Consider the following 14,714-nt stretch of genomic DNA (forward strand, 5'->3'; position numbering starts at 1 on the left):
TGAGGGCAGCTGACGGGGCCCCAGGACCCCAAGGTGTCATCCCAGAACCCTAGGCCAACTACAGGACTCCTGGAGCCTGGGCCTGGCACACAGGCCCACAGGCATGGCCACACACACAGCTGTACACAGACATAAGCACACATGGGCACACACGCCTGTTCACAGACCAGGCCCACAAACATGCCCGTACACAGACCCAGGCCCGCACACACATGCACACACGCACAAGCCAAAGGCAGAAACATCAGCTTAATGGAAGAGGATGCACATTTTCTTGTTTAACAAAATAAATTAAATATACGAAGCTTCAGCTCAAACTCTATATAAAATTACAGAGGTCTGGGGCTGCCACGGGCAGTGGGGCAATGGTGCCCGGCCCGGAGGCGGCCATCCAGTTGGCCAGCAGGCCAGGTGCGTCCCGGGCCTGAGGTCAGGCAGGCTCTGTGGTACACCTTCCTTCCAGCATTATTAATATTATTATTTTCTTTTTTTAAATATAAATATCAAGGGCCCTTCGCTCTGGCGAGGGCAGGGTCACCCCCAGGGGGCTCCAGCCTCTTAGGGCAGGGGCCAAGACTGCTCTGCCTGACCTCCCGGCCCGGGAGCCTGGGGAATGCCCAAACAGGAACTGGCAAACACAGCCAGCCGCTGGTGGAGACCTGGGTAGGGACACGGCAGCCGGCACGGGGCAGGGCTCGGAGGTTTGGCCAGGGTCCTCTCAGACCCCCTGCCAGGCGCGGGGAGGGGTGGCTTGACCGTGGCCCCTGTGGAACCCTCCTCATGGGGCGAGGGGTTCCTTCATCAACTAGCCCATTGCTACATGCACAATGCAAAGTTGCCGGCACAGACCTTCCCAGGTGTCTTAGTCTGAGGGTGTGTGTGTGTGTGTGTGTGTGTGTGTGTGTGTGTGTGTCCAGAGGTATGTGTGTGTCACCGAGGGCGCCCCAGGGTGCTGACTGTGCCTCCTGCCTAGGCCCCAGCTCTCTGCGCAGCCGCCTGCCCCACATGGGCCCGCCACCCCACCCTGGGCCCCGCAGGGCCGGTGGGTGGGGCCCAACCCCGTGGCACTGGCTAGCACTGGTAGTGGATGTGCTGGTGGACCTTGCCCTCCACGTGCGAGTGTGTGTGCGAGTGCGTGTGTGTGTGCATGTGCGTGTGCACGTCCGTGTAGAGTTTGGGATAAAGTCTGGGCCCGGCAGATGGTCCCGGGCTCAGCAGATGCTGGGGTGCCACGGGAGGCCCGAGCTCCTCGCACAGCCCCACGCCAGGGGCAGGGCCGAGGCTGGGGGGCATGGGACGGTCCTTGTCCCCGGCCCGGTCGCGGGCGGCCACGGGCGGGCGGTGTGCAGGCAGAGGCGGGGTGGGCCCGGGTGTGCACGGCTTCTTCTTGGCCTGGCAGAGCCACAGGAGCACGGTGCCAAGGATGAAGACGGCGCCAGCCGGGATGCCGATGACCACAGGCCACGGCAAGCTGGTGGTCGAGGACGAGGGGGCCAGGGGGGGCCCTGGTGGCTTGGGGTCTGCAAGAGAGGCCAAGGATAGGGGTGGGGAGAGCAATGTCGCCACGGGTCCCGGGACAGCCCGCGACCGGCCAGCCCATGGCCTCGTGGGGCGCCTCGCGTAGCTGGGGTGGGAGCAGGGAGGGGGCGCACCTGGCAGCACGGTGAGGAAGGCGCTGCGGAAGCTGTAGCCCATGGTGTTGGCCCCCAGGCAGATGTACATGCCGGCATCATCCTGGCGTGCGCGCGCAATGAGCAACTTGTTGAGGTAGGAGCCGTCGGGCCTCGACCACACATCCCCCGTGGGCAACACCACGAACTTCTGGCCGCCCACATCGATAGTGGAGTTGTAGCGGCCCTCAGCGCCATACTCCACACGCTTTAGCCACTGGATCACTGGCTTCACATCGCTGCGCACTTTGCACTGGAAGGATGTGGTGCCCCCGAAGTCCACGGTCGTGTTCACGGGGTGCGTGCCCGTGAGGACGGGCTTGGAGCGCGTCCGCTCTGCATGGAGACACAGCAGGTCGTCGGCACCACCTTGGGCCGCCCCCACCCTACCCCCGCCCCAACCCCAGCCCCCTGCACTCACGGATCACGTCCACCTTGTAGGTTGCATTGATGGCGCCTGCGCGGTTGGACACACGGCATGTGTACCTGCCACTGTCCTCGGGACGCAGGTTCTTCAGGCTCAGTGTCCACTTCTTCTTTCTGTGCTCCCCGGCCTCCAGGCCTGTCAGGGCCTGGTCGTCCTTCATCCACATGATGTCGGGCCGTGGGTGCCCACTGGCCACACACTTGAGCCGCACAGAGCTGCCCACAGGCCGAGCGATCACACGACGCCTCATCTTGGAGGGCTGCGTGAAGCGGGGCCGCGCTGTGGAATGGCCAGCACACAGGTGAGCAGGACACTGGGAGGCCACCCCCACCCATGCCCAGGGAGGACGGCGATGCCCACCCCCTCTCACCCCACTGCTTGCTGGCTGCATCCTCCTGGCCCCCGGAGGCACCGTCGTGCCCCAGACGCTCCCTTCCTGCGCCAGTATCATCTGCAGAGAGGACAGCAATGAGGGGAGCCCCAACAGTGTCCCTCCCGACCCAAGGCTGGTTCCCAGGCCCTGGCCTCTGGCCCAGCTGGGAGAGCTCTGTAAACACACATGCGCGCCCCCAGGGCACACCCACCTCTCAGAATCCCAGAGACAGCTGGGCAAGAGCTGCCCGCCCAGCCCGCTGCCTGGGTGCAGGTGACCCCAACAGAGCCCCCCCGGCTCCGGGGGGTCTGCAGGCCCAGTGGGAGGAGGGGGCCGGGCCCGCCCGGCAGCTGCGGTAACCCTAGCCCACATCAAGGGGGCCGAGGCCTTGGAGAGCTGACATGGCTCACATACCGCCTCGTCACCCTCCCCTCTCAGAGGACAGTGGGGGGGACACCAGCCGTGTTCCCATTCCACAATCCAGAGCAGGGGCCCAGTGGGGGTGGGGCAGGCCAAGGAATGCCCTTCCTGTCACAGCCTCCTCCACCCAGTCAGGGACCCAAGGAGGGGGCCGCACAAGTCAAGCTCGCCCCCTTTGCGAGATGGGGTGCTGTCGCTGCCAGGGAGCCCCACCTCCAGGCACCCAGCCCAGGAGCCCTCCCGGTACCAGCGAGTCATGGGTGTGTCTCTGGGGACCCCGCCAGCCCCCACACCAGAGCCCCAGAGGCAGAAGAGAACACAAGGCCCTTGGCGGCCCCTCTGAACTCTGAAATCTGAGCCTCAAAGTCAGAGCCGACGCCAAGGCCTGGCCTCCCAGCCAGGCCCTTCACAAGACCACCACCCTGGGGCTCTCCCATGCCCACTCCTGCCACCCCCTAGCCAGCCTGGGTCTCCCCGTCAGCAGAGGTTCTGGGGACCCCATGGCACAGGCCTGAGGAGGAGGGCCCAGGCTGGGGGTGGTGGCCCCAGAGGTCAGGCCCCTGTCCTGGGCTTGGAGAAGGCCGGCAGGTAGGTCTCCTCCTGGTAGCAGCACTGGGGTGGGGTGAGGCCGCACAGGGAAGGTCTGCTTCCCGGGCTCACGTGGACTTGGGCTCACACGGCATGGGCCCAGCGTGGGCATCACTGACCCATCACGATGAGGGTGTAGTTGACGCTGAGGCTGCCAAAGCCGTTGGTGGCCTTGCACACATAGGCGCCGGCGTCCTCCCGCTCCACCTCCTTCACCTTCAGGCCCTGGGGCAGCACCCGGAAGCGGCTCCAGCCGCCATGAATGGTGCGGCCGTCCTTGGTCCACATGGTCAGTGGCGGCGGGTCTCCCTCCACAGGGCACTGCAGCCGCACAGTGCGGCCCAGCCGGGCCACCTGCCTTGGAACCACCTTGTCTGCCATTCTCGGAGGGCCTGTGGGTGGGACAGAGGGCTCAGTCAGGGAGGGGCGGGTGGCCAGTGGTTAGGAGTGCAGGCAGGCCTGCATGCGGGAGCCCCCGTCAGCTGCCTGCCTGCCCAGCCCAGGCAGTGGGGGTCTGAAGCCCTGGGCCCTGGCCCCAGCCCGCAGGGGTCAGCAGTCTCCTGGATCCTGCCACTGCCGGGATCTGAGCTCCCCGGATGTGCCGTCACATCATGTCACGGAGGAGCCAGGATACAGAGGGGCCAGAGCGACTCACCCAGGCTGCGCGTCCACAGGCGAGCCAGGATGGACCCCCATGTACTCCCCACAGGCAAGGCACACAGCACCAAGTCCGTGTAGCACAAGCAGATGTGTCTCATGGTCCGGTCAGTGCCCGGCTATGTGTGCCTGGCCAAGGGCCTCCCTGATGCCAGCGGCACCTTGGCAGGAGGCTGAGCAGAGTGGCACGATAGGGTGGCATGACCCTGAGTCCCTGGGGTCCAAGGGCAAGCAGCAGGGTTCCTGTCTGGCTGTCAGCCCCCTGCCCACTGTCCCCCAATAGGAGAAGCCCAAGTCACCAGCAGGAAGAAACCCACTCCCAGCCCTGTCCCAGCTCACAGCCAGCCTCGGTGCCTCCTGGGTGCAGAGCCAGCAGGCACGGCTAGCCGGCTGCAGAGGATACTGCTGGCGTCCCAGAGAGGTGGGGTTGCCTCCTGGCCAAGCCCCAAGGCTCCTGCACCTTGGGGCGACCTCAGGGGGCGCTGAGCCCTTACACTCGCCCCGCTGACTGTACACCCAGACCAGAACAGATGGCTCCGGGCACCCCACTGCCCTTCCAGGGTCTAGCTCCCAGGATCCCGCCCTCTGGCTGTTGGCCAGGGGTGCTCACTCCACACTGTGGCCACTAGGGCCTGGACGTCCTGAATCCTGTGTCCTGGTCTCCCAGGAGCCGGCTGGTGGCCGCCCTGAGATGCACAGCTATGGGGCCTGCGGGCAGCATGTGCTCTCAAGAACCAGCTGGTGTTTCTATGCTGTGTAGGTACCAGCTGGCTATGTTGCCGGCCTTCCCCTCCAGGACCCAGAGCGCATCCCTGGGCTTTCCAGAGGCTCGTGGCAGCTTCCTGTGCACCATCTCCCAGCCCCAGGGGACCTGTGCAAAGTGTAGCCCCACGCCACTGGTCTGCTGGTGGTGAGGGCAGGGGGTGTTGGCCCCCATTCGGATGGAGAGAGCTGACAGCCCAGGGTCTAGGCAGAGAGGGGCCCGGCTTTGCTAGGGGGACGGAGGGTTAGGGGGCACAGCAGGGGCACAGCAACACCAGGCCCTTCCCTCTGTGCCCTCTATGCCCACTGGTGAAGGGAGCTTGAAGTGGGGGAGGGCCCTACCCAGCCCCACCTACCTTCCCACCCACCCCACCAAGCACACCCCCAGGAATGCTTCTGCCTCTGCTAAGGTTCCCCCCACTCCTGCCATGGGGCTCCTAACATGGGCCCCAAGCCATCCCTGCACTCTCAGCCAGCTCCCTCCAGGCCCCCAGGGCCCCAGCAAGCAGCTGCTGAGATCTACCTCTCCCAAATTTCTCAGTTGCGTATGGGGCCCCCCAGACACCCACCAAGTCACAGTGAGACAGTTGCGGGGGTCTCCTGAGGCCCCACAGCATGCCCAGGGTCCCAGCCTTCCTCCCAGGCAGGCCCTGTCTAACACCTGTCACTGCTTGCAATCCCACTATTCAAAGGGGCATCCCAGACTGCAGGACAGAAAGGGGACCCCCTCAGCCTGCCCCCAGGCTGACTGACACCTGGCTGTCCACACAGGCCCAAACACTGCCTGGCATGCGTCGGGGGCTAAGACGGTATCCCTCTCTCCCCGGGCTTTCCTGTCCTGGCCCCATCCTGGAAGAAGCCTGTGTCAGTGGCAGAGAGAGGACCCAACAGACAGCGCTTCCGGGGCCAGGAGGGGCACCTGCAGCCCTGCCCCCTCCCTGTACCAGGCAGTGGGGTGTGAGGAGTGGGGGTCAGGGGCATCTACTGGGCCACAGAGGCCACAGGCCCCCTCAGCCACTGCAAGAGAGGAGGACAGAGCCCAGTGACTGCCAGACAGAACAGAGGTGTGGCCTTGAGGACTGGCCTGCATGCAGGACAGGGGGACAGGCAGGCAGCCAGAGGCCCCAGCCGGAGCCAGCCTTATCCTAAAGCAAACAGCCCCCTTCCCCCCTCCCTGAGCCGGGCCTTCCCTGCCCCTGCCACCCCCTGCCTCTGCAAAGACCCCAGCAGGCTCACCGGAGGGAGCCCCCCCACCCCAGATTCCTGGGGATTTTGGCCGCCAGTGTGACGGCCACGGCTCTATATTTAGCTCAGGAAACACAAGCCCCCATTGTTCCACCTGGTCAGGTGCCCAACCCACCCAGCCAGAGGCAAACTGAGGCAAGACCTGAGGCAGATGGGCAGCTGGAGGGTGTGCAGGGGGCGGAGCGGGGGCAGTTTCCCACCAGCTGTAGGGCAGTCTCTGGATCCTTCAGCACAGGCACCTTCCCCACAAGCTCGACCTCCAGGAAGCCCTTGACCTTCCATGCGCCTCAAGCCACAGCCTTGAGGAATTTTGGGGGGCATGGGCAGGATGTGGATGGCCATGTGGAGGGGGTAAATGGAGGCCGGGGCTGGGTCTCACCCCTCAAGGGGTCTGAACAGCAATGCGGTAGGCAGAGAGAGGACCACCACACCCTCTTCTCCTCCCTCTCTCCTTCCCGCCCTACCCCATCCCCACAGCTGTGACAACATACTAGAATGGGGGTGTGGGGAGGGGTCAGGGGGCAGCAACCAGGAAGACCCCATATATCCAGCCTACACTTCTAGGCTTCCCAGCCACCACCCAGAACTCAGGTGCCATACATCCACCTCATCACGCCATCTCCAGACGCTGTCCCCAGACACATAGGCTATCCCCCAGACACATAGGCTATCCCCCAGACACACAGGCTGTCCCCCAGACACTGTTCCCCAGACACACAGGCTGTCCCCCAGATATTATCCCCAGACACAGGCTATCCCTCAGACACTGTTCTCAGACACATGGGCTGCCCCCCAGATGCACACACCCTACCCACCGACAGGCTCCCAGGCACACGCACATACACAGTCATACACCAATAGTAGAGGCAAACTTCCCACACCAGAGACCCCCTTGCCCCACCTGCCGTGAGGACAGTTGCTCAAGGGTTAAAACACTATAACCTCAGCTGATGCTCCTCCTATCCCAGCAGAGCCCAGGAGGGCTGAAGGAGCAGGGGAGCTGGGACGGATGGAGGGGTGACACATGCTGGAGGGCTAGGGACAGGACCCCAGTGGCAGTCTAGCCCATGCAGTTTCCAACACCTTCGGGGGCCACCTGAAGTGCAGCCCCCCACACCTCCCTAACCCTCACGGCCTCTATGCTGCCCATCCCTTCCTGGTATCTCTCCCCAACACCCTCCCCAACCCCCCTAGGGGGCTGCGGTGCCCCTCTTGGGGTGGCCTGCTCTGGCCACTCCATCTGAACCATACCCGAGCCCCTGTTCTGTTTAGGTCTGTCTCGGGCCTGGCCGTGGGGGCATTGCCCATGCCAGCCTCTCCCTCTCTCCGCCGCTCAAGGCATTCATGACCTGCTGACCCCAAGCGGCCTTCATGAGGAGCTGGGCCAGACACCAGCCCTCCCGGGGGCCCCTAAGTGCCAGTCCACACTGCCTACACAGGGGCCACGGACACGGGTGGAAGTGAGGGGCTGCAGGAATCAGCTGGTCAGTACATCAGAGCTCACTCCATTCCCAATCAGCCCTGAGAAGCCCTGGAAATGGCCAGCCTAGAAGGAACTCTCTGGCTGGTTGGGGAGCCATCAGGCTGACCTTGTTGGGACTGGCTGGGAAGGGACTTTGGATGGCCAGCTGGAGCCACTGGAGCCCTCTCTTCCTGGAGAAGTCAAGTGGTCTGGAAAAGAGGACTCAAAGGACTCTGTGACAGGGCCTGACGGGGGGCAGGGAAGCGATGTAGGTCCCGTCTAGCTTGGCAGAGGCAGGGGGACACTCTCCGGCAGAGTGGGGGTCCCTATGCTGGTCCCTTTGGTGGGTGAACACCACGCAGAGGCAGACCTGGGGCCAGTGCCCTCCCCCAAGAAGACAAGGGCTGGGAGGCTAAAAAGAGGGGGCCCAGATGAAGACCACCCCAGGACAGCCGTGAGAGGCAGGGCTCAGCCTCCACCCTGGTTCTGAGCCACTCTGGTACACGCGTGCACACACATGGGCTCCCAATCACCAGCAGGCCCGGGGTGGCCCCTGGGGGCTGAACCCATGGGATCTACCCATGGAACTGGTAGGACCCACAGGGCGGGCTGTTGCCCCAGAAGCCAGGCCGTCTGGGTGCAACAAAGGGACAGCCTGACCCACTGAGTCAGCAAGCTGTTCGAGGTGTCCGACCTGACATACCGCCCGGGGAGCAGCACCATGGAAGGCAACAGGCTGGTGGGGGGACCCTCCAGGTCTGTCCCTGGCCCTGGAAGCCCCAGGCAGACCTCCAGCCCAGACCTGACCAGGGCTCCTCCTCATTGCCACTCCCAAGACACACATGGGGGCCACAGAGCATTCCCTGACAGGCTGCTGCCCTGGGGAGGGGGTCCCCACAGGAACGGCCAACAGCTAACGGCACCCACCCCACGGTCCTAGGAACAGTCTAGAGGGCTCACTGGCATACCCCGGTGGCTGCATCCACAGCCTGCCAAGTCCACAGACTCCAAGCTGACCCCTGCCCCCCTCCCCCACCTCAGAAAAACATCATGCACCTAGAACTGGTTTAGCATCACCACCTCCCTAGAGGGGCCCAGCCCCAGCCCCAGCCCAGCCCCAGAGTGAAGAAGGACCTGGTCCCCTGGGTCTCCCTCACAAGCTGGTGCTGGACCCAGGGAACAGGGTAACAGGACAAGAGGCCCAGCGCACCCAGGGTCCTGCCCGCCATGGGCTTGAACCCATATGACATGGTGTTTCCTGAACCTGGAACCCCAGGTCAGAAGTTGGCACCAGTGCTGCTCCTCACTGTGAGGGCTCAAGCGCCGGACGGCCCAAGCCCCATGCCACAGAGCCCCGCACTCCCACCCACACCAGCTTCACCTACCCCAGGGTCCCAGCCAACAGCCCACAGCCAGCTTCTTGCTGACAGACTATAGGTACGAGGCTGTGGCACACTGGGATCCCTGAGATCTCCGCAGGCTACAGGGCACACAGCACCTGCTGCCAGGCTCCACAGTGAAGCCCACGGTCCCCACCAGACCGGGCAGGCTGCTACAGAGTGCCAGGGCCAGCCAGTGGCACCACTGACACCCTCAGTGTCCTGAGGCTCAGCATGGTGGGGTCAGAGGAGATCACCGCCCAGGGCAGTCCCAGGCCAGAGCTGGGCACAGCTCCCTCTCCACCACCTGCTGCCCCAGGCCCCTTTATCTCTTCATAGTGCAGGACTTGTGTCAATCTCTAACAAACTGGGTTAGAAAGTCATTATTTCCTGCCACAAAGGGAAGCCCTGGGCATCAGCAGGCCCTAGGCTGGAGCACCTCCCTGCCACACTGTCCCCTGCATTCCAGGGACAGACCTGGAGCCCCTGCCTCATGCTGGTTCTCCCCAACGAGGCCAGTTCCTGTGGGACAAAGGGACCCAGGCCCACCAGCCTCAAGGCCCTAGCCCAGCAACTCACTGGGGACAGGAAGCTATCACCCAGGACGTGCCCAACCCCTTTGCCCTGCACCCTAGCCAACCAACCTCTCAGCCCAGTCCTGGCCTATTCCCACTCCTGGCCCCCATCCAGCTACACCAGGGCATCTGCAGCCCCAAGATGTCCACCTTGGTCAGTGCGACCTGCCTACCTCTGCCCATGCTCTTCCTCCACCCAGAGGCCATTCTCCCCTCACCTGACCAGTACCCATACCTCCTTCCGGGCTGTGCTACCCACGTCTCTCCCTATGCCCCCAATTCCCTCCCCCAGACTTCCTCGACTGTGGACCGTCTGGCTGCAGACCCAGCCTGAACTAGCCCAGGACAGTGGCCTCCACTGCCCTCGGACCCCAAGAGTAGCCACACTGAACACCCACAGGCTTGACCAGGAGCACACAATGACCACCACTAGAAAGACAGATGGCAGGCAGGGTGGGGTGGCAGCATGGGCCAGAGGCTGTGTCCTGGGCATGCCAGGGCTACGGCCACTGGGATGGCACAGAAGGCCCGCCACCAGCAGCAACGCAGCCAGCAGCGAGACTCCCGGCCCACCGGGACCACCACCTGCCTCCGCCAGCACTCTTAGCAGTGTCCAAACCCCAGGCCGGAGGCTGAGGCCACTGCTGGGAAAAACCAACATTTCCCCATGGCAATGGGCGGGGGTTGAAGGCCCATTGATTCCCGCACAATGAAGAAGGAGCCTGCGGTAGGAGTTTCCAGGCCCAGCCAAAGGCGACTTTGTTCATGGCTCCCTCCTCCCCCCAGAGGGGACAGTGATTTATTTTCTCTTCCAGGAGTGGGGCCCGAGACATAAATGGGGCGGCTGGCCTGCATCCCCACCTCACAGCGCCTGGGCCCAGCTCCCGCACATCCACCTCAGCTGGGGCTGCCTGGTAGGGTTGGGGGAGGCCCCTGCGGCCTGGCCAGAGGCCAAGCAAGGTCAGCCAGCGCACACGCACACGACGACAGCCCTCCTGACGGCCGCGCGTCCTCCGCACGCCCTCACACGCACTGGTAGGCTCTTCCCAACACAGCCCAGACGGCAAGAAGTCACTATGCCGGTGGCGTGAGGCAGCCAGCAGCCAGCCTCCCAGGGCACACCAGCACGGTCCAGGGGACAGAAAGGTGACTTCGAGGGCTGGCTGTCCAGAGACCTGTCCACTGCTTCCCCTGTGGAAAAGCTCAAACCCGACAAGCCCTTCCATGAGTTCTTCTAGAGCTCTCTGGGAAAGGCAAGGCCATCGGAGCTGCTGGAGTTCCCACTGTGAGAAACCCAAATCCTATCTTCCCTCCAATTTGGAAAAAGCTGTTGAAGACAAACCCACCCTGATTGTGAAACTTTCAGAAAGAAGAACTTTGAAAACATGATCTAGTGTAGAGACGGGCTGACTGTGGAGAGCGTGACGCACAGGGAAGACGGCTCTCGGCAAACAGCCTGGCCCTCTGGGGGCGCGCCCAGAGTTACCGTGCTCCTCAAGGCCAGGCTGGAGGGGAAGCCAGCACTGTTCAGGAACAGGGGCCTCATACCCCACCCCCAAAGCCACACAGGACCTTGCCCTTGGAGAGTGGGTGCCAGGGCAGTGCACACCCGGCATGAGGGCCAAGGCTGGAGACAAGGCGCAGTCCCAAGGCCCAGGCTGAGGGAAAGAGAGCTGGGTGTGGCCCCTCCAGGGCCCCCTGGCACTGAGGCAGGCTCTGCTGCCGCCGCCATTGCTGCCATCCGCCACTCTGCGTCAGGATCCAGCCAATGACCAGGCCAGGCCAGCGGCCTCCAGAGCTCCTGGCTGAGCAGCCAGAGGACAGGCAGGTGTGGGATCGAGGGGTGTCCAAGCAGATGAAAGAGGGATCGGAATCCAGGCTGCCGGCCACTGGCGGGCGGGGGGGCCTTGCTGCATATGACCTGAGTGCCTGCCGTGCCCAGGACACTGCCAGGCCCAACCACGCCTGGGCAGCCCCCACCAGGCCACCAGGCCAGTCCCTAGCCGGGCAGGCGGGGGGGTACTGTGGCATTAGGCCCACCTGGGCTGCCGCCTGCCACCCAACTCCCGAACGTGCCCATATAAGGCCGGGCTGGGCTCGGTGTACCCGCTGGGTGGCGGGGGGAGTGGTGCGAAGCCTCAGAGGACTGGTGGACAGGACAGGGACGTTCCTGAGTGGTCAACACACCCAAAGGGCTGGCCCGGCCAAAGGGCCCGCCTAGCCGAGAAGAGGCCAGTGCAGAAGATGGCGGGCGAGAGTCCGTGAACGCGTATGTCCCATCACCCGTCAGCCAAGGCTGTACCTTGCTGGGGCTGGGTACAGGGGCGAGCGTCCCTCGGGAGACATTGCAGGCCTGCCCACTGGGACATCAGGTGTGTGAGCGTGCATCTGAGTCCTGGAATGGAACACACCCACACACAGTATGTGGCCTGAAGCAGGTGGTCCTCTGGGTCTGCCTGGAGACGAGCCCCCACCCCTACACCATGCAGCAACTCCATGTTCCAGACACTCAATCCCCCAGCCCCCCACCCTATATCTTCCCAGGGATGGGCCAGCTCAGGGCACAGGGCTGGGTCATGAGTCCCAAACACTAACAATGTCCCCACTGTCCCCAAACCGCACCCTGACCACCATGGGGGTCTCTGGGTCTAATTGGGTCCTTATAGGGGCCTAACTGGGTTCATTGTGCCAAACAGCCTACCCCACAAAAATCTTCAGGGTAACCAACTGCCCTCAACCTCAGGTACACATACAGACATGCATGTGTCCTGAGAGGCACTGGGGCCAGAGTCCACTCTACCAGCAAGTGTGGGGTCCCACAGGTGAGCCGGGGTGATCTTTGGGTGAGAGAGGCCTTGTGGGTGAGGTGTGCCCCCTCAGTGAGCATAGAGTCCCAAGGGTGAGCTGGGGGTGAGCTGGGGGACCCCACGGGCAAAGGGGGATGTACCTTCTGGCTGAGCCTGGGGGCCCAGAGGGTGAAAGACCCACCAAGCTCCAGGCCAGTAGGGGCGGGGCGCAGGCACGCGCGCCAGCCGGGCACTGTGGCAGGGTTCAGGCCCGGGAGGGAAAGGGGCGGCGCTGGCGCAGGCCAGGGCGCCGGGCTGGGCGCCAGGACTCACCTCGGGCGGCGGCGGCCGGCGGGAGGGCCCCCAGCAGCAGCGGCGGCAGCAGCAGCAACAACGTGGGGCTGGGCGTCATCTTGGCCCGTCCAGACCTGGAGGTATTGAGGGTCGGTCACTGGCGTACAGGGTAGGAGTCGCCACCATCTAGACTAGGGCCCCGGGGCCGCCAGCACCGCAGTCCGGGGCTGCGAGGGTCTGGGTGCGGGCCTCCCCGCCCTCCCTGCCAGCGCTCCGGGCGGAGGAAGCGGCGGCGGGGAGCACCGCGGGTATCAAAGGCAGACAAAGGGTTTACACTAATTACCGGCCTCCCCCGCCGCCCCCCGTCTCTAAACACCGTCTGGATTCCTGGCGCTTGTAACTCGGGCCCTGCCCGCGGGACACACAACACCGGCGGCCGCGCACATAATCGCCTGCGCCATTAGCGGACAAATTTGCGCTTGGGGGGGCCCACGTGGGGTGCAGGGGCGGGGGCGGGGCGCGGACAGGACCACTGGCCGGGCAGGGTCGGCGGCGGCGCGTGCGGTGCCCAGCGGCCTCGCACATTGTATTCCGGAACCCAGACCCTCCCAGCCCCCGGCCAGATCCCGGACCCCGGACCCCGATCCTTCCCTGCAGGCCCTCCCAGTCGGCCCCCCGGGGTCGCGGGCGCGCGGAGGGTCTCACCTCGGCGGGGCAGGCAGGCAGCGGGGCTCAGGGCCGGGCCCGCGGGACGCGCTGCGCGGTCATCGCCGCCCCGGGCGCCGCACCCCGGCGCCCCGCGCCCCCGGGCCCGGCCTCGGGACGGGGCGGCGCTACCTGGGCGCGGGCGGCTCGGGCCAGGACCGGCGCCTAGGCGGGTGTCCGGAGGCAGCGCGGGCGGAGGGGTCGAGTCCAGGGGCTGGAGGCCGGGGCCGGGGTCCCGGGGCGGCGGGGCGAGGGGCCCGGGGCGCCGCGCCGCGAGGCGTCCTTCCCTGCGGGGCTTTGTCAACTCTCCCGGAGCGAGCGCCGAGCCCGCCGCGCGCCCCGCCCCGACACAACTTCCCTCCAATCGGCTCGCCCCGGCTCGCCCCGCGCCCGCCCCGCGCCCGCCCCGCGCCCAAACTTTCCCCCAATCCGCGCGCGCCCGCCCCGCCCGCGGGGCTCTGGGCCTTAACCCTCGCAGTGCGGGCGGCCTGCGGGCGGGGCGGCTCCCTGGGGCGCGGCCCCGCCCCCGGCCGGGCCCGGCCCCCAGTCCCAGTCCGCCCTACCCGGCCCAGCCACCCCCTTCCCGCCCTCGTCCCGCCCCCGCCCCACCCCCGCCACGCCACGCCCCCCCGCCCCTGCCCCGTTAGTCTCTGCCACCCCAGCCAGGCCCACCGCCACCCCGGCCCCCACCCCACCCCGCAGCTCCCCACCCTGTCCCGCGCGCCCCTGGGTGCCGCGGCGCCCACCCCATACCTGCAGCCACCGTGCCTAAGCACTCCTGGTACCCCCAGCGCTGGCCCTGATCGAGCCCACAGTCGCCTGACCTCGGGCCAGCCCCGACTGCAGCTAGGCCATCCCTGGTTGCCCAGGACGGGCGGACGGGATGGCTGCAGGGCTCCCTCGAGGCCCAAGTCCCCGGGGAGCCCCTGGGAGCAGTGAAGAGATCCAAGACCCAGCTCCAGTCCCAAGTGGTTCTGGCAGAGGGGAACAGGTCTCTGGTGAAGTGGGGAACAGAGGTTCTGCCCCGTGCCCAGGGTCATGGTGGCATCCCTGACCGAAGGCAGGTATGCCCACCTGGGGCTTCAGGCCTGCCGCTGTGATAGTAACCCCAAGGACACCAACAAGAGTAATAGAGACCAACACACATCACGACTTCTTTAATCCTCAGAGGCAGGCAGGTGCCTTGCTGTCACCTGACACAGGTGAGGGAGCAGAAGCACAGAGAAGGCAGGTAATTCGCCCAAGATTTCCCCATGGGCAGTCAGCAGAGACTGAACATGCAGACTGAAACTGTGCTTTGGAGGCCTGCTTTACTGTGTCCTTTCTGCACACTGCCCTCCCTCCCCCCACCCCAGCCCTGGCCTGCTCAGC

The 14,714-nt window shown here is 65.2% G+C and overlaps 1 protein-coding gene across 1 annotated transcript; it reads right to left on the minus strand.

Annotated features, from left to right (window-relative positions):
- Positions 1-249: 249 nt before the first annotated feature.
- Positions 250-13,655, minus strand: FGFRL1 (fibroblast growth factor receptor like 1). Its single transcript, XM_059167443.1, has 7 exons — positions 13,344-13,655; positions 12,678-12,772; positions 3,598-3,870; positions 2,468-2,548; positions 2,092-2,376; positions 1,653-2,006; positions 250-1,520 (listed from the first exon to the last, which is right to left on the minus strand). The coding sequence occupies exons 2-7, from the start codon at positions 12,754-12,756 to the stop codon at positions 1,072-1,074; spliced, it is 1,521 nt and encodes a 506-aa protein (XP_059023426.1). The 5' UTR covers positions 12,757-12,772; positions 13,344-13,655; the 3' UTR covers positions 250-1,071.
- Positions 13,656-14,714: the final 1,059 nt, after the last annotated feature.

This window comes from Mustela lutreola, chromosome 1 (genome assembly GCF_030435805.1).
Source record: "Mustela lutreola isolate mMusLut2 chromosome 1, mMusLut2.pri, whole genome shotgun sequence".
In the NCBI taxonomy this organism is placed as follows: domain Eukaryota; kingdom Metazoa; phylum Chordata; class Mammalia; order Carnivora; family Mustelidae; genus Mustela; species Mustela lutreola.